Here is a 19,920-nt window from a genome sequence, read left to right as displayed (position 1 = left end):
CACCACACTTGTGATTTTTTTTTATTAATTACAAGTAATTGAGGTGAAGTCACTGGGGAGGTGTCCTAAAAGGTGGTCTTCAAATATATGCTTTTGAAGTAACATTATAAATGAGTTTATAACTTATAAATATAAGTTTATATTTAACCCAGAGCAGTACTTGTACTTGGAAGCTATCGGAATACAGAAGAGGTGGTGTTGTAAGTACTGCAATTCTGATGCAAAAATAATATCCAGTGATACTTTCTGGATGAAGTTTAGGCCAACATTAACTAGAAAGACACGATTGCAATCTGAAGAATCTAGTTATAAATAACTCAGGTCACATAGGAAGGCTTTCTTCATATGTTAGAATAAAGTGGCTCTGGGACTCTTAAGCTTCCCTACGTTTCCTTGTAATAATACCCTGAAGCTCACAGCAATATATTGCTTATATTGGATTTATAAGGATCTGGGGTTGAAAATTAATTTCAGAGTCTGTAAAAATTTTTCTTAATAATTAAGGTGAGGCATGGTGATTGTGGAACCATAATCCAGGTTTAGCAAGGATTCAGAAAGGACTATCAGGCAGCTCTAACAGGTGCATTGAGGGTTCAGTCTAGGACAGATAATCTAAATCTGTACTTTTTAAACAGAAGAATATCCACATTTTTGACCTCCCTCTGGCTAAAGCCCGGGAAAGAATAAAAGATGAACTTCATGCAAGTGAGAGTGTAGCATCCCTGTCATTGAAGACAAGACTGACAAACTGCTGTTCACGAATGGTCCGTATATAGCTGATTCAAACTGAGCAGCATTGTGGATTCGATGATGTCTGTAGGTCCTTCTTAGCCTGGCCTTCTTCTCTTCCATTTCTATAGCTGCAAAAGCACAGTCAGAAAAGTGGCAAAGCACACTTACAGACTGCAGATGGAAGGAGGACTTAATCAACATATCTTCTCAACATCAGAGAAATGTGATATAACACTGAATTTTTGAAATCAAGCCATGCTCAAAGAGGGAACTTAAAAATTCTTCAGTGTAAGTTCTGTAGTTGACATAGGTGTAACTTAGATGTAACAGTAAATAATACACACATTTCTTGGAGTTCAATCCACTCTTTCTCGGGAGTGATGGAATGTTTGATCCTTGGTCCTTTTTGGGTGCATGAGCTAATGGTATAAATGTTTGTATTTGTTTTATCAAAGAATTACTGACTCTGAATAAGCTAATTCGGTAGGATTTAATTACAGAGTCTGTGTTGCTTCTTTACAGTTGTCAACATACTTTAAGCAACAAACAACTCTTTGAGTGCTTTTATCTGAAAAATGTATATTGTGCTCAAGCATTGCAAAAACCCCTGGGAAGATGAAGCAAGCAGTGGAGGCAGACAAAGAAGATCTAGTTCTAATACAGCAAATGAAAAGTTGAAAGCAATTCTCGACTAGGCAATGCTCAAAATATTGTTTTATTAATTGTGCAGTTGTGATCTCACTCTACTTCTAGAATATTAAAAGAGTCCAAACAGGCTTTTGGGCCTGTTAGAGATCATGAAAATGAAGTTTGCCAGACAACTCAACCAGCTACCATGTTTAATCCCATTTTAAACTGAACTTCCTGTCCAGTCAGAAAAGTCCCTGACCGAAAAAAAAGGCAGAAAAAAGAAGAAAATATCTTTTAACATTTATAATATGTTTTATCCTTTTTCTGTGCTGCTGTTCTGTCTTAGCCCCTGTAGGTATTGAACACCACACAACCACTCCCTCCCTCCCCCTTGGTGGGATGGGGGCAAGAATTGGGAGGTTAAAAGTAGAAAAAACTCATGGGTTAAGAAAAGTTATTTTTATAGGTTATGCAAAAGCTGCACCAACAGGCAAAGCAGACCAAGGGATTCCTTCATCACTTCCAATGACAGGCAGGTGTTCAACCATGCCCAGAAAAGCAGGGCTACATCATGAGTGATCATTTTTTGGGAAGAAAAATGCAATCTCCCACACACCTCTGCTTCCTCCCTCTTCCCCACACCTTTTATTGCTGACCATGACATTACTTGGTCTGGACTGTGTCCCCTCAAAACTTTTGCACCTCCAGCCTCCTTGCTATCCTTGATGCTGTGTGACACTGTTCAGCAATAACTAAAATATCCATGTGTTTTCCACACAAATCCAAAAACTTGCACTAGCTACTATGAAGAAAATTACCTCTATCATCTTCTAGTCATGCATTTATATTTTAAATCTCTGTATATCTAAAACAAATACAAAAAGAAGTTATTAAATGCTTTCTATTTACTGGTCTGCTTTTCAGTATCCAGAAGCCCACTAGGCTACCAGCTAAACTACACAAAGCACTTCCTATAAAGAAAAGGTTATGGAAATTTGGTACAGAATTCACCAAATAATACAAGGTCTTCAGCTTTTCAATGAAATAATAATAGCAAAAGAATCAAAGAGCTTTTAGTGAAGTTGCATGTCTGCTGCAGAAAGAGCCTTAATTTAGTAGGAATTGATGATGGCATGCATGTCTGAGAGTCCATCTGTGCCACAGAAAGCATGAGTTTTGTCAGGCTGATCCCTACAGAACTTTATTGCTATGAAGAAAAGACAAACAGATGAATCCTAGTTAGCAGTGTTATGGAATGACTTTGAACAATTGTAATGAAGTCCAGCTTTTACTGCAGATTTATGTTTTTAAAAGAACATGGCATATGGGAAATATTACTTTATCCAATGTTGAGACAAGTGCTAGAATTTCTGTGTAAAATGCTGACGGGATGGAGTTTTTTCAACTTGCATTTTTTTTAGGAAATGTTCATATTTCTTCTAAGATTTAATGTTCTTATGGATTGTTTCTTCCTATGTGGTTAATCTGCAGAAAATATATGGAAAATTGTGCTCTCTCACCATAAACCTCCAGTTGTGTGGAATGTGATACAAATGAAACCACATTATAGACAAACTGAGCCGTGAGGACCGCTCTCAAGTAGCCAAGGACCATGTTCAAGTTAGAGTGGAGGGTGGTCAAGCAGCCAGAATTACTGCAGTTGTACTTTCCCTGGTCAGGAGAGTGAAGCCTTGGGAAGATCACCACCACATCAGGGTGGGCAACAAGCAGTGAGAGGACCATATTCCACAGAGAGTGTGCAATAACACGTGAGGAGCTTCGAGAAGGAACACAGGCTCATGGAGGGGAAAGTTCAGCCCTGTAGGAGATGTGCTGTGGGCTCGATGCACTGAGAGGACAGGAGTGGCTTCCTGAGCACAGAACAAGGCTTTGTTCCTGCACCAGTGAGAATTTGACACTTGTTAATGGCATTACTGAGCTGAAGGGAGGCCAGGCAGGCAGGTGTCTTAGCTCAGTGTTCAGTATGCAGCTCTCTAAAGAAAATACTGACTGGTGGGGTTAGAGCTCAGTGCAAGACATCTCCCTGTAAGCTGCATTTAGATGCCTTTAGGCACTTCCAATCCCACTCAGATCTTCTATGGAATCTATATTTTCATTCTAGGAACTGAGCAGGATCTATGCTCTGTCCGTACACAAATGCAAAGACATTCCCTACTTGATATTGATGAAATGTTTTTATTCATCATTTGAGTGATTTGGTGTTCTGTCTTTGCTATTTGTTCTCTGTGATGGAGGACAGGCAACACTTACCTACTTGGTCAGGAGTCTCCCATGAGCAGTGTGTTGAACTGAAAGAGTCTCCTCTTGCTGAAGGTGGGTCACTATGCAGTAAAGAACATAGCTGAGCCTGCCTGAATATGAATCCAAAGCACTTTGGGAGAAAGTGATCCTTTTAAGAACTCTTTTTTTATATATTATCTAAGGAATGAAGCCAGAATATACCAAATTTCAGGAGAATACTATACATGCAGAGTAATCTAACCTCTGAAACTTTCCGCTGATGATCCTGAGTCTTCTCATCCATGGCAAGTGTATTAGCTTTCTCATGTGGTTAAAAAAATAAAATTGGAGCATTTTTTTTTCTTCAGTTGCACTAAATATCATTTATCACTGTGTTTTGCAGTGTGCTTCACTCATCTGCTGTGCACTCAGTGTACACTTAGAGCAATTTCTTTCTTTAACTTGTTATTAGAAATAGAGAAAAATGTGTTTTAAGGATGTTAATTGTCCTTATGAGTTTGTAAAGCCTTGAGTGGGCCAATCTGTTAAAAAGGTTGTGCATGTAGAATTAGACTGTTACCACTTTTTAAGGTAACTTTTTTAAGGTCCTTGGCTGTGGCTCAGGGCAATCTAGGTGCTTCTGTAACTGATATGCTTGCAAGGCTTTAATAACAGTCCTTAAATCAGTTGCCTAAATTTTATTGATGTCTCAGTGAAATTGTAAAGGATGTGGTCTTTAGAGATATTTAGGTTTCTACTCCTCACACTGTGATAGGTGGGAAATGGTCACTGCAGCAGATGTAGGAATCTGGCACTGTGGAAACACTCTGAAGTGGGCAGGAGCTGCTCCATGAAATTTAAGGAGATGCAGTACCCCAAGAACTTGGCTGTAGCAAAGCTGCTTAGAGGCACATCTTGTTTACTGCTTTATTTGTTTTTAAGTGTTGGCAATTATATTTAAGCAGAAGTTTACAGATACTTAATATCTGTGGGGTTTTCTAGCTTTTACAAGCATCAGGAGTTTCATTCCTTCAGAGCAAAACCACATTAATATAATGAATTAAACATCAGTGTTCTCTCATGAATTAAGTAAAAAAACACCCAGCCAAAACACAAAACAACAACAAAAACACACAGACAAAAAACCCCACAAAAAATCCCCAGCTGAGAAGCTCTGAAGTTGAAACCCATAAAGGATGCAAGTGAATCACTTCTTGCAGAGTGACAGTCCTTTTTTTCAGTGCAAGATATATTCAACAGAAGGTTTGGATACATGTGAACAGAGAATCAGATCGTGATGAATATGGGAAAAAAGGAGATAGCACATCTATATGCGGAAATATTGTCTCTGTACACTTTTAAGGATTTAATGCATTTAATGCTTTTTGATATAGTCCCAAAATGTTGAACATGTCTTTTTAAGTTTTAAACATAATATTAAATTGATATGGAATGAAAATCTCCCTGGAAAAAGTTATTTAAATGTGGATATTTACATGATATGAGTTAGCAGTATTTTTTAACTTATTGTCTTTTACAGCAAAGGAAAAAATAGATCAGTTTACTTATTCAAGTTACATTACTGAAAAGTTATTAAAAATTATAACTTATAAAAAAGTTATAACTTATATTTCCTATATTTTTTAGTTTTTAAAAATATGAACATTCTTAAAATAATTGAAAGTAATTTCTGCCTTCAGATTTTAAGCATCTTTCATCTGAATTTCTGTATTTTTACATTAAGATACCTAGGTTTCAGCTACTTTTAGCCATCAAAGCTAAACAGTATTTAAGTGAAGTATTTGTAATAACTGTTCATAAAGCCTCTGTTATTTTTAACATCTAAGCTGGTATTTTCCTTTCTGAACTCCCTCTTTTAATTCCTGTATTCTAATTACAAGAGTAAGAAGAACATCCTTATAAAAGAGAAGCAGGCATTTCTGTGGAACTGGTAATTATACCTTCTAATAAATTAATGCAAAAATCTTTAGTTTTTTTCTTTAGAAGTAATAGCACAAATTATAAAGATCAAATAGGGACATTTAAATATAACAGAGATATAACTCAGTTGAATTTGAACCAAAAAAGAGGAAAAAAACCAGGCCAACCACAGAAATTCAGATCAAGTTCTCACCTGTGTAGAAGTAAATGTGTAATGCTGTATCTAGTGAGTAGAGATATGGGAAGATCTTTCTAAGGCTGGGATGCAGGATAAGATAATGCATAATGCATAGTCTGTTGCTGTTAGCAGCCATGAGCCCTGTACAAGAAATAAAACTTCTGTTGAGTATAATATATCTGCACAAGGTATATAAAAAAAGATATGAATCTGCTGAAAAGTGTTGTCCTAGCACTTAATTTTGAGGGCAACAAATTAGAGTGAGACTGTGCCCTGCTGTGAGATTATTCTGTGTTGTGGTAGCCTCACCTCCTGAAGTGGAGACTTCTTAGGAGAGTTTCTTTGGTTGCAGCTCTCAGCCTGGAATGCTGTCCCACAAGAGGGGCTCTCCTGGGAGCTCTCTGGAGCCTGATTTATTCTGCAGTGGAGGCCATTGAGGAAGGAAGGACATGTAGGATTTCTCTGACACATCATGGGAGGAGGTTAAGTAACTGTGAGCTGCGCTTCACTTCCTGCTAAAGAATTAAAGGGAAGAACATTTAGAGTTTAGGAGTCCTTCATGTCTATAGTTTGTGTCTGAAATTCTTGAAAAAAGCTTTAAGGGAAGGTAGAGTCAATTATCAGATACTAACAGAATTCTAGTTTTTGTGCAAGTTATCATGCCTTCTTTGATAAATAAATCCTCTAAATCCAGAGCTAAGTCTTCTGAAAGGGTTTTATAATGACATGATTTAAACATTTTAAGTTTTATGACATACATTAGTCACATATTAAATTTTCAAGTACTTTTTGTTATTTTCCTATCTTAAAGTATTTTCCAAATTAAAAAAAAAAACATAAATTGTAAAACTACAAGAACATTATTTTAAAAAGATACATTGAAGGGTTTTGATGAGAGCAAAATGGAGTAATTTAGGAACAAGCATTCTTTTCATGAAGATTTTAGAGTAGACATGTAAAAGGCAAACTGTGGCCAAATCAGTGTCCTTATCTTTTTTTTAAGTATTGTTGCATAAGAGAAATATGCCACCCGTTTTATTGTGTGACAAATGTATTGCTTCATTCTGCAAAGTTTTAATTTTAAGCACAGTGGCAGTTTCAATTAAACCTTTAAGATTATACATATAAATATTTAAAGACATAGAAATCCTTGTGATATTGAGGACAACTGAGTAAGCTGAGATTCTGTTTAACAAACTGTTAAACAAAAAGATTTCTTACCTAGCAGAATAATTTATTACAGCTACTTGATCTCTATTTTAAAAACTTTCATCTGTAGTTCTCAGGCAAATATTTACCAGGTTTTGTAGTGAAAGGTGAATGACCTGAACTTAATTTCCTGAAAATAGAAGATGTATGCATTCAAAAATGCTTCATTAAGTTAGCATGTAATGATAATGATGTAGATGATGATGATATGACATACAGGGAAGAGAAATATCTTAATTTCCTTTGAGGAAATCTATATTTAAATTTCTTTTCACATCCACTAAAAAATTCAAATTTTATTGGACTATTATTTTTCTACCTGAATCAACTATCTTCCCATAGGAAGTGCTTTTTCAAGCATAAAATAAATCATGGATGAAATCCTAGATCAAATTAAGCATGTTATCTTTCCAGACAGAAAAAAAATTGTCTCCATTGATCTAAACTTTTATATAGGACGATGTAAAATAGGATTAATGACAATATTTAAGAAGGAAACACTAAAGTAGTTATACTCGTGTTGTTCATGGTTCAAGAGAAATCAGCTGAGTAGCCAGCTAATGTGGAAGAAGTTCAGGTGATTGACTTTCTTGTTTTACTGAAAGCTCTTTAAGCCCTGTAACCCTACTCTGTAGGTGCATAGGATGTCCCTGATGTGATGAATTAAAATCCAACCTCACTGAAGTCTGACAGCAGTCCAGCAGTTTAGCAGAGGAATGGCCATTTCTGCAGCAGAGCCTGATCCATCAGGCACGCTGTAGTCTCGGCTAGGGCGCCCTGCCAGGCAGGGTTTCACAGAACAAACCTGCAGCCCCCACAGTTTGACATTGGAGGAAGGAAGGAAGGAAGGTCCTAGAACCAGCTCTGTATCTTGTAGCAGCCTTCTGAAGAAATGGGATACTGGGGGGGTGGGGCAAGCCCACGCCTCCAAGCGCTGCTCTAAAACTGGTGATGTCTACTTCATACCTCTTCTCTTGCCTGTTTGCCACATTCCATAAGATACCCAAAGCTCATGGAGGGGAGTTGCCAAGCAATCATGACTTTGTAGCCTACTAGCTAGACACATCACCATGATATTGCATTTTCCTGTCTTTGGTGCTTGTGATAAGCATCGTGCTTGCATGAAAATAGCAGTACACATCTGGAAACAGCTGCTAGAGCATGTTTCTGTGAGATCATAGTATCAAGCTGTCTCTTGCATGGATATGGATGGCTGAGCACAGATATTTCTCAATGATGACATGAATGAACATGTGAGAGATATTTGGCACCTGATCTGTAGTGGTCAGTATGAGAGAGCTCACAGAGAAGTTTCAGACATGTATAGCAGATGTTGTGTCATAATACAGAAACTCCTATAATGGCTGAGTCCATTTTGGCTGGTTTTCTTATTGCTCTGAGACTTTTAGCAAAGTAGTGAAATAACACTTCTCTTTTCAGTGCTCTGTTTCCTGTGGAAAAGGTTTGAAGTTTCGTGATGTGCATTGCATTAACAGCTTCCAAATAAAAATAGAAGAGGACAACTGCAAACATTTGAAAAAACCACGAACATACAAAATATGTAGAGCTGGAAGATGTCCTTCTTGGAAGGCCAGCAGATGGAAAGAGGTATGTAAAAGCTTCCATAATTATGGTCTCCATGAAAATACAAGACAATATCATATTCATGACACACTGCTTCACTGGGAAAAATTGTGAGTGCACACATTGCAATGAAATTCACAAATTAGCAAGTACTTAATTGTATTTTCTTTTTCTTTCTTTTAAGAGTAATGAAAAATAAATGTATGTGAAAACTGAAATTATTTGCTAATCTCAGTTTTGTACTGAATAGCTACTTAGGACTTTCCTCATCTTACCTGGTATATTAACAATGAATTTTAAAGCTTACTCCTTACCTTCTGCAATGAATTCAGTAATATCACTATTTGCTATCTAAGTCTATATAGTGAAATGGAGCCAAGTTTGTGGGAAAAGGACAAGAAAAAGGGTTTGTGGGCACAAATACTGGCCTTTTCCCTGATTTGGTCTTATAAAACATCTGTCACCTTGCTGTAAAATTGTGTGTAACTGAGCACATTGCAATATTTTGTATTTCGCTCACTGTTTCAACACAAGATTCCCCACACTGGACACAGTACCACTCTCCACATTTTGGCCAGGCTTGATAGAACAATATGAACTTTATGACTGAGCTTGGGCACTTAGGTGGGCTTTGGGACATAATTGTGCTTCTGCCTGGTGTAAAAGGGAATTAGATTTATCTCAGCAAGCATTAGTGGGATGGTGAAATTCCTTTGGCCAAGAAGAAGGAAAAGAGGCATTTGGAATTTAAGCTCTTCGGGGTTCGAAATTGTTAGTACTACCTGCAAAAGATAGTGTCCTCAGAATATTACACTTTTTGCAAGATTTTCTAACCTGAAACACTGAGATTTTTTTTCTATTTTATTGTAGTATTTGTATTTTAAAACAGACAAGACTGTCAGTCTCTAATAAAGACAAGATGTAAACTTAGAGCTTCAATCACTGATCTTGCAAAAATGTAAACTTTTGCTTTGCATGTCTATCGTGATAGTCCCTACCGTGAATTAAGGTAGGCAGAGAGCTCAGTTAGGTACCTCAGATGCAATTATTTTCTGTATTTTTAAAATGTCTAATTATAGTTTTGCATTTTCAACATAAATTTCTTCAGGTATTGTACATATCACAAGGGCTGTGAAGTTTATTTTAAATAATATCCTAAGAACTTCTAATGACAGCTATACTCCCTCTGGGGGGACGGTCTCGTTTCACAGTGCCACAACTAATTTTGATCACTTTTAGTGCTCTGTATCCTGTGGAGAGGGGATTCAGCAAAGGGACATCTCCTGCCAGGTGTCAGGCCTGGGGCCAGGTGAGTGACGCCCTGTGCAGCCGTGACCGGCGCCCCGCCAGCATGAGGCACTGCCAGCTGCCCCCCTGCCTTCAGCACCACTGGCTGGCACAGGGATGGGAAAATGTAAGTAAGGTTTTAACCTGTATGACTTCATCGAGTCATACAATATGGCATAATAAGTTTGGTTTCTGTTCTTTTTAAAATTTTTCTTTCCCCCCCACATTTGGATGTATTTCTGGTAGCTGTTGTGTTGCAGAATAACAAATGACCATGCTGGAAATTTTGAAGGTCAGGCTTGCAAAACTTCAAAAGTGACAAAAAATGTCAAAGACTTTATTTATACTCCCTTTTTATAATCTCTACAGGATTTGCTTGTCTATTTTTGTAGACAAAAGCTCTGGTGGAGTTCTGAGCAGGTACTTATCGACAGGACTATCTCTACATACTTCTCTACATAGTGCATAAGGTGTTTATTGAATCCTTATTATGAAATGTCTCTTTAAAAACCAGCTTTTTAAGAACAGAAATGCAGAAGAAATGTCTTGTGGAAGTAAACACTACAGAGGTAAAATCCTTGGACGACAGTATTTATAAGAAGTTCTGTATGGAAGATTTAAACCATCTAAAAAATGTGAAGCATCTTTTCTTGTCAGAGAAAAGAGAAGAAGCAAAATAAATCTCATTATTGTCCTACCAAAGAGGAAGCAAGATAAGAAAATAAAACTCAGCATTCTCTTACCCTATATTATTTGCATATTTAAAAACATTTACAGATACCTTCAGGAAAGAGCTGTCATTTCTAAAAGTGTAATTACTATTTTCTACATGCTAAAAATTTAATAACTTTTGTTATTTTGCACTACAGACATATAAAGATGGGGAAGAGAAAAATCCCAAAAATTATGTATAATATCTGAAATGATGTGCAGAAGAGCCTTTCTCTAACATTAAACAAAAAAAGATTTTGTGCATTTGTGTCATATTGATAATCTGACATGCTAAATTTTCTGGGCTCTCCCTCTACCTGTCCATCTCCCTCTCCCTCTTGTTCTGTTTTCAAGATCAACTTGTTTTGTTTTCAGGACCAACTTATCCTTTCATATTTCACTGAAATCCTTTTCTGTCTCTTTCCTTTTCATATGGAAGGGTTTTTACCCTCAACCTATTATCTTGGCTTGACCTTTTCACTTTCTCCTCTTTCTCACCCAACAGTTACTGTGTCATTGTTACTCTATGCAGTTTTTTGGGTTTTTTTCCCTGATTAGAAGTACTTTCAGTACTTCTAATCAGGGAAAAAACCTGATTAGAAGTACTTTGAAAACAAAGTAAAATACTCTGATTCAGTGAATAATTTAGTCTGACACTGATAGCAGATGTCAAAAGGTATTGCTGTCTGGGTTTTAGTGGTGTATGCCAATCAGCAGGTAACTTCCTTCTGTACATGTCTAGTTGAACTGTGATTAACTTTCTCACTTTTAGTGTTCAGCATCATCTAGAAGAAAGGAGATCTACAGGAAAGTAAAATGTGTGAATGAAAACCAGCTGCAAGTCGATGACAGTTTCTGTGATCCTGCCACAAAGCCTCCATCATCCAAAACCTGCGGGCTATCTCCCTCTAAATATGTTGTGCTCACAGGAGAACTGTCACAGGTACACTAATTGTACTGCTCATACATCTTTTATATATCTTTACATCTAAGAATGTTATATTGCTGTAAAATTTCAGTTACATATGTGGAGAAGAAGTATATTTACATTTGAACGTGTCTAAACTTTCTCCACATTGGCCTTCCAAGTCAGCTATGACTTATTGTAGAGTCTGTTATGAGTCCTCCCTTAACCACCCAGGACCTATGATCACTAACTAGAGGAGAGCTGCCCCTACCACAGGATTTCTTTGCTGGTTCCCAGGAAACTCTCTTGCAAGCTGACCTCGCTGAAGTAACCAAAAAGCTTTCCTTGATTTCTGTGAAGTGTTTGATCAGTGCTTTGTTTCCCTTGTACATCGGCACTGCCTGTGTGTGCATGTCTGTGCATGGGTCACAGCTGAGAGGGAATGGCTCTGGAACCTCTGAGAAAAGGGCACCATGGGCCTTTGTGGCTCCTTGCACACGTAGCAATTGCAGACCTTCACTTGTGTGCACTGCTGTTCCAGCCCAAGGCGGCACGCCTCCAATGACAGGCTTTGCCAGAGCAAGGCTCAGAGCTGACTTACCTGTAATGCAATTCTGCAGAAACGTCCCAGAACCTTTCACAGCAATGACGTCTGTGCTTGGGGATTTTATTTCAGTGCTCAGAGAGCTGTGGGTTTGGTCACCAGCAGAGGATGCCCTACTGCGTTGGAATCCACTCTGTGCGAAGGCGGCACAGGCACGGCCTTCGGGCTGTAGCGTACCCAGAGTGCCCGGTACAGCCATCCCCCTACATTTACAGATGCAACGTCAAAGGATGTTCCCAAGCAGCTACCTGGACCGTGGGGAAGTGGACCAAAGTGAGTACAGATGTGCAGGCTCATTTTTATAGCTGCCTCTAGCATGAATAAATGCCAAGAATAACTTGCTGACATAATGGTGTTAATTATTTGCTTCTTTCTAAACTAAGTCTTAATGGTTATCTATGTCTAGTGCTCAGCATCTTGTGGAGTGGGGATAAAGCAGAGAACAGTTGAGTGTATGACTGAAAATGGCTTATCTAGTGACTTGTGCCTGCCCCATTTAAAACCAGATGCCAGAAAGATCTGCCATGAGAAAGAATGTAAGTGATAGCTGTGATTTTATGCAGTTAATGTTTTCCCAGGTTACTTATATTAAAGCTATAAATATATTTGGAATGCAATTATGGGAAATTAAATCCTAAAAGTAAGCTCTGTTCCTAAAATATTAATATGATTTAATCATTCATTTTGAAGGTGAAATTCTTACCACCTGCAAAGATATGCAGATTAAAAAAGGGATGAGAAGGGATGGTGAATACCTACTTAACGTTAAGGGAAGGATGATAAAGGTACTATTAATATTTATGAGTTTTTATTAGTACATATTTTTATGAAATAACTCTTTTCTAATAAAAATTTTGCTAAAGGGTTGCATTTTCTCTCCCAGATTTATTGCTCAGGCATGAACTTGGAGAATCCCAAAGAATATTTGACATTGCTAAAAGGTGAAGCAGAAAACTTTTCTGAAGTATATGGATACAGGTACAGAAGTGGTTTTGTAATGTTATGAAGTGCATTTATTCCTTCCAAAGTAAGATAATAAAATAATACTTACTTTTTGTGAGAAATTAGAGTAGGATTTTTTTTCCTTGATTTTCTGTTTTAAATATCCAGGTATGTGAGCACACATACAGAAATATGGATACTTCCAGCCTGAAATTATGTTACTTGTACTAAATTATTATAATTTTTTTCTGCCTTGACTTTGATAGAAATCCACATTAGTGTTTCAGTTGAGCCAAGATTAAAAGTTGAGCTTGTTGTTCAGTAAAGGTTGTCTAATATTTTTATGTGGCATAGTGCAGTACACTTATTTTTCACTATGATATTAAGAAAAAAATCTCAAAATGAAAACTAAATATTTGCTGTTCTTCAGGTTGCAGAATCCATATGAATGTCCCTTCAATGGAAGCAGAAGGCAAGACTGTGCCTGTCGAAATGATTACCTTGCAGCTGGCTTCACGGTTTTTAGCAAAATAAGATTTGATGTAGTTTCTATGCAAATTAAAAGTAAGCATTTTTTTAGTTTCAGCCAATTTGAGCATTCTATTGAAATTGTATGTGGCCACAATTGCCAAATTATATTTTGATCCACTTACAGATCCAGCTGTGCCATCTTGGGGCAAATAAAATTCTTATTTAAGTTAAAAATTCAATGTCAAATTAAAAAAAAAAAAAAGAAAGAACATGACTACTTACCTTGTTTAATTGTCCCAAGTGATCAAGTGGCATGAATCTCAGATTCATATTTTGTATGTGAACTACCCTCATTTTCTAAGGTTTTGTTCCCATTATTTCATTTTATTTTAGTCCACAGCATTTTGTTTTCCTGTGGAACTCTGCTTAGTACCTTCTCAGACCTTAGCAGAGACTAAAGAAATGGACAGGGAATCTTGCAGTGCTTTAAGCCACTGCCTGAGCTGGCAAGCTGGCTCAGATCACTTGGTGCAGTGTCCAAGTGCACATCCATCTTCCTCCTAACCCACTCATATCTCCGAGAGAAATCTGGCCTTGTAGGTTGGACTAGTGGTGCAATAACCAAAATTCAAACCATTGTTTCTCAAATCAAAACACACAACCTTCCTTTCCAAGGGAACAACAAAGAAAAAACCCCACCCAATGCAAACAATAAAGCACCCATGTTCCCACTTTTCCCTGTTTCCCCCTGAACTTCAAATGCAGCCGTTAGTGTTGAGTAATTTTCTGTTTTCTAGCTACAGATTTTCTTTTTGCTCAGACTATACTTGGGAGAGCAGTACCATTTGCTACAGCTGGAGATTGCTACAGTGCAGCCAGATGTCCACAGGTATTTATGATTTCTTACTCCCTTGAAATGTTTACATAAGAGGAGGAAAAAAATATGTGAGACTTGTTTAGATCTGTAAGGCTCTAAACCAGTCTCCTATTCTGTGAGGTAAGTGTACAACATTATTAAGTATTTTTTTTCTTACTCTCTTCTCTCCTGTTCCACCATCCCCCCCTCCCAGTTTTTCCCCCAAATTGTTTATTACACCCTTTCCCTGTAGGCTCCATGTATGTGTCTCCTGCTTTCTGTGTGTTTCATGTACTGCTCTGCCTCTCTGGATTTGATGTATCCTGTGTTTCCCCTAATGCTTTCTCAGTCTTTGTTCTCCTCTAGTGACTTTTCTATAATCCTGCATAATTTTCCTAATCTTTTCTTTGTTTCTCTCCTGATGCTTCATGTCTTTGAAGACTACCAGAGGAAATATTTTTTTAGCAGGTTACTTTAAAATTTCCACATGGATTGTTGTGTCTACATTAGTGTTCTAGTTTTATTGGGTGGTGCTTTTTAGATTAATCTCTATATTGTCTCAGTTTGCTGTTTGCTGTTTCACATCAGAGAGTAGTTTGGAAAGACATGAACCGGATCCCTTTTGGATGAAGCTAAAGCCAGCAATGAGCTTCAGAGAAAGGATCTTAATACACTCTAATGCTATTGAGGATTGGGACTAGGGGAGAGTTAGTCCAAAATAAACCCCTAATTTGTGTACTGTCTGCAGACTTGGGCTCTCTGGGCCAATTTTTACTTTACAGGTCTGCTTATACTGCATTGTCCTTCTTGATGATGCAGACGTAGTCCTGGTCTGAGCTAGTCGACCTTTGCAGCCCCATGGCAGAAACAGGATTCCTTAGAAAACACTTCAGCTTACCTTACACTATTAGACAATTTATGATGAGGTCAACTGTCCTCTGGAAGTGAATTTCTTTTCACTGGTTATAAAGGAATTAAGACCAACTGGCTCATGTGTGCTTGGAATTAAATCCCTGTTGCCCATCTCTCCTGCTTGCCTAAACTTAGGACCAGCTGTGGGTGGGCACAGCCAAGGGCAGCTAGAGATGGTTCATGTGCAATTTATGTACAAATGAAGTGCCTAGGTTTGGCAGACTTAAACTCCTGATAAGAAAACAGTTGAAGTTCATTACAGTATTGGATGCCTTCAACCTGCAAGTCCTTTGGGTGCAGCATGATACAAATCTGTTTGCTGTGTGTAGCTTCTGTTGGGAGGTCATTCTGCTTGCATGGCTCGGCACTGACACATTTATTTCCATCTAAAAGTTCTGACTGAAGCTGACACTTTTGATGCAGTCAAAAGGTTTCCATTCTGTACTTTCAGTCCTTAAAATCTGTTCCTGGCCTTGCACATGCTGCATGATACATCAGACAGCTATTGAGCTGTCATTGTAATTGTAATAGCGTTTCTCATTTATTTTTGCAAAATGATGTCACTGTGAAAGAAGTTACTCTGGGACTGTTAATAATGGAAATCAGTCCACACCATTTGTATGAATTTCCTCCTTCATTAAATGGAAGTCTTCCACTTTGTGGATACTTGGAGAACAACCTACCCTATCCATATAAGTTTTTATTAGCTCATCCTGAGCTACATGAGTGCTCTAAGCACAGCATCTTTACATAGAAGTGCTCTCAAAATAAATCTGCCACACTGAGCAATGTAACTGAAGTTTTGCAACAGAATTTAAATGAATCATCATAATAAAAGCTATATATATTTATATATGTATGACATTATTAAGCAATAAAATAGAGAAGCTATCATTTGCAATAAAAAATTACTAGGTCTGAATATAGAAATCCAGGCTTTCAGTGAATAATGCAGAGGTGTGCAGTTTTCTGATTGTAATGTTGCCTGAACTAATCATTAGGCTCTTTGTGGGGGCAGTACTTCTTTGTAGCATATAACACTTCTCTGTGAATGAAATTTAATCATTTTCTGTATCCCAGTTTGTTTATCAAGGTAGTGAAATTTGTTACTTTTAATATATTTCCTATTCTCATAGGAACTGACTGAAGCTAGTTTTCAGAGTCTGTATTTGTGTGGGTAAATGTTTTAGAATCAATAGCTTCTATATCTGTTGTGAATGGTTTGTATTGCAAAACGTTCCACTTAAAATATTTATTTTAACATTCACTTTTGTTCTTGTTCAGTTGTGTTATTTATTATACTGAAAAAGCAATGGAACATGATAAGATGATGATGCTTACATCATCTTACAGTGTGCAAACATTTCAAAATTAGATGTCCAAGTGATTTGTCTTTACAGGCAGCAGTAGGTTTTGATCAATTTATTTCCAAAAAATTCAGGAACTTAAAAAAAATAGTCATTCAAGAAAACCAGCTTCATTCTTGCTTTTGAAAGTCTGTACTTTTTGTAAATTAAAATTTCATTTGTAGAAAGGGCAAAAATAATTTCAGTTGTCAGATGTTAGTTTTGTCTTCATACTCAGATGCTACAGATCAGCTGATGCACAGCTGGTGCTTATTGCAGAATAACTTGGTTTTGTGTTGTGAATGTCCATAGAAAGGGTGTAAGGCAGCATATCCAGCCCATATTTTGTACACACCTTTGAGTACTTAATGTTTAGACATATCCCAAGCAATATGTGCAAATATGCCAATATAAAGTCTTTTAGTGTTTTGAGCTCTGTTTATCAGATCTGTAATTTTTTTTTTACTTTTTTTTTTTATTTTTTCCCTAGGGCCATTTCAGCATTAACTTGGCTGGTACAGGTCTGAGATTATCCAGTACAGTGAGATGGATTGCTCAGGGCAACTATGCCACTGCTGACATACACAAATCCCACGTGAGTCAATGTTGTTTTCCTTTACCTGCTCTTACAGCTTGAACAAGAGGAACAAGTGTTGGCTGTAGTGAAAGCTACAGTGATTTTTGTGAATCAGAAATAGCACTCAAAGTCTCTGACCCTTTTAAGTTTTCTTCAACAATGTTTAATCATACTGTCCAGTATCTAAATCAGATCAGCACTCCCTGCCTACCCTTCACTTAACTGATTTTAAGAGGTTATTGTATTAATTTGGTTTATTAGAGGCTTTGAATATGCTTCTAAAAAATACACAAACACAACACCCAAGCCTCCACATTTTGTTCAAGATCATCCTACTACAGATTATCCTTTTTGTTTCTTACTCTGATCTTTATTAGCATGAGAAACCCAAAGACCAGTTAAACGAGAACAGTAAGTGTGCCTGGTTTAAGACAACATGGGATGGTAAGCCTGGGAATGGTGGAGAGCTGGGAACAAGGTGTAGAGTGGTAGTGATAAAGGATCTCTGTTCCTGTTTTGCTAATGCTGCTGTCTCTTGATTTAGTGTTTCTAGGTATGATTTGTCAAAAGGTCTGTTGTGTGCAAACCTCAAGAAGCATTTTGTGCAACTGTGATTTCAATCACTTTTCTTGATTGACTCTTCTCTTTGTCTAATTCCTAGGATGGTACTAAAATATATGGAAGATGTGGAGGATTTTGTGGAAAATGTGTTCCTAACACAATTATTGGTCTCCAACTTCAAGTACAGTGAGAACTCTGATGTACTAGGAGCATCAAAGCAGGGACATTTGCCATTTAGGCTCAAATTGTAGGTGCTCTGTATGTGTATAGTGTAATTTTTTCATGTCTGTAGTGATCATTACTGTAACATTCACTAATAAGAATTCCTGTTTTCTTCAGGATTAACTCAAGGTTGTATTATCTGTTTGTGGGCTAGCAAGTGTATAAATCACAATCAGAGACCAGGTTTTACTGGAGAAGCATTTATTCAGAGTACAGTATGTACTAACAAGTAAATTGCACTGGGATTACTTCATGGGTAACACTCTAAATTTTACCATAATTGTAATTCTTTACCTGTAACTTACCAGTAATTCTTTATGCAGTATTCAGTAAAATTTATCCTCTACTGATCTTTTATGACAGATTGTGCTAAAATATAGAATCAAAAGCTTTACTGCTATATAAAGAGACGGGTAATTTCAATACTTCCAATTTTATGCAAACTTGTAGGGTTTATCTGTCAATAACTTACAGCTGAAAAGTACATAGCCAAAATGCTTGAGATAGTTTTATAGATCTGTGTGTTTCTCTGTCAGTGAAAGCATTTTTCCCCATCCCTTTCATTATATTCTTTGTGGTGCTCAAATCCTAGCAGAAATACTGAGAATTGTGGTTAACCTCTGTAGTCTCTATAGCACATGTTAAACATCAGGTCTTAGGTTTGCTGTGGTTACAGGAAAAGAAAATATGGAAACAAATTGCTTCAAAACCTGATTTTAAATTGCTGCCTCTCATCCATGTATACTGTGAAAGCAGTGCATTCTGTTTACCATGGGATCTGGTGTATAATTGCACAAATATGTATTTGCTTAAACACTTTCCATATCCACCTTACTCCTTTACCCTGGCCAGTGGCACATTACTAAAGGCTGCAGTAGTGTGCAGCCTTCAAAGCCTGATTCAGTATCATTTTCAATAACCTTAGTAAAAATCTGAGGCAACACCCACTGCGGTTTTGGTGTCCATCTTTGACTCAGTTTGGTTTTTCAATGTCTGTAAATACAGTTCTAACATCTGCTATTTAAAGAAGAGTTACAAGGTTTAAAAAATGATCTAGCTCTTTGATTTGTTGGTTTGTATTTTCTTACAATCCAGAACTGTAGAACTATATGCATATACAGATAATGTGTTTTAGGGGAAATGCTCAGGTATTCAGAATAAAATTTTCTACCAGATAATTGTACCAGATAATTATAATGTACCAAATAACTATACATGCATTTTTCTGACCACACACATTTTGTAAACCAAATATTTATTTTGCAAGCCAGTATAATTGGTAGATCAAGTGGCAGCTATATCACATTTTTATCCACAAATTAAGTTAACCATGCCTTAGCAATATTTATTAATTAAAAACAATACTGTACCACAGAAGTGTACCCAGCTTCTTTTAAGATAACACATGTAGGTAATTATTTGTGATCTCTGCATCAGAAATGTATTTTTGCACTATGTGCCTTATAATAGTTGTAAACATTAATAAGACTATAAAACATTATTTTCCTAGAAGTGTTTACATTTGCAATTAAAATCTTGTAATTTATAAAATATTTATATAATAAATATGCTTGTGTGAATGGTACCAGGGTACTTTTGTTTGGGTTCTTTTTGGTATTGTACTCTAAGTAAAAAATGTTGCAAAAACATTTCAGCTTCTTTAAGCTGAAATAAGATAATTTACAGAATAATTACATTCTTAATGCTCCTCTACAGTGGTATACATTGACATGTACTGGATTAACTGGAGGTTATAGTTACAGGAATAATTTATATTGAAGCAAATCCTGCTTCAGAGAGAAGAACTCCATGTCTGTCTGCTCTTTCCAGTTATCCTCCCATGATTAGCTCTATTTTTGTGGCGGGGTTGCCTTGTAAGTTTTTAACTGGAACAATGTAGAAATCTGAAATAGTTTTCCTCTCTTTTTCCAGCTTTTATAGCATAGTCCCTTGCCTGCTGCTTTGGCAGAAGGGCAACTGCAGTTTGCCTCTATCCCCATCAGAGCTTT

At 37.0% G+C, this 19,920-nt stretch overlaps 1 protein-coding gene across 1 annotated transcript in view; it reads left to right on the top strand.

Moving 5' to 3' along the window:
* Window positions 1-19,495, top strand: part of ADAMTS20 (ADAM metallopeptidase with thrombospondin type 1 motif 20) — an 85,551-nt gene extending 66,056 nt beyond the window's left edge. Inside the window, 12 exon segments of the mRNA XM_036401473.1 lie at window positions 8,372-8,539; window positions 9,755-9,817; window positions 9,819-9,929; window positions 11,286-11,456; window positions 12,097-12,297; window positions 12,431-12,560; window positions 12,715-12,809; window positions 12,908-13,002; window positions 13,397-13,530; window positions 14,235-14,326; window positions 17,042-17,146; window positions 17,790-19,495. Coding sequence (XP_036257366.1) covers window positions 8,372-8,539; window positions 9,755-9,817; window positions 9,819-9,929; window positions 11,286-11,456; window positions 12,097-12,297; window positions 12,431-12,560; window positions 12,715-12,809; window positions 12,908-13,002; window positions 13,397-13,530; window positions 14,235-14,326; window positions 17,042-17,146; window positions 17,790-17,879 — 1,455 coding nt within the window. The 3' untranslated portion in view covers window positions 17,880-19,495.
* The last annotated feature ends 425 nt before the right edge of the window (window positions 19,496-19,920 follow it).

The sequence above is a fragment of the Molothrus ater genome, chromosome 5 (assembly GCF_012460135.2).
Source record: "Molothrus ater isolate BHLD 08-10-18 breed brown headed cowbird chromosome 5, BPBGC_Mater_1.1, whole genome shotgun sequence".
Lineage (NCBI taxonomy): Eukaryota > Metazoa > Chordata > Aves > Passeriformes > Icteridae > Molothrus > Molothrus ater.
This window is presented reverse-complemented; position numbering and strand designations above follow the sequence as displayed.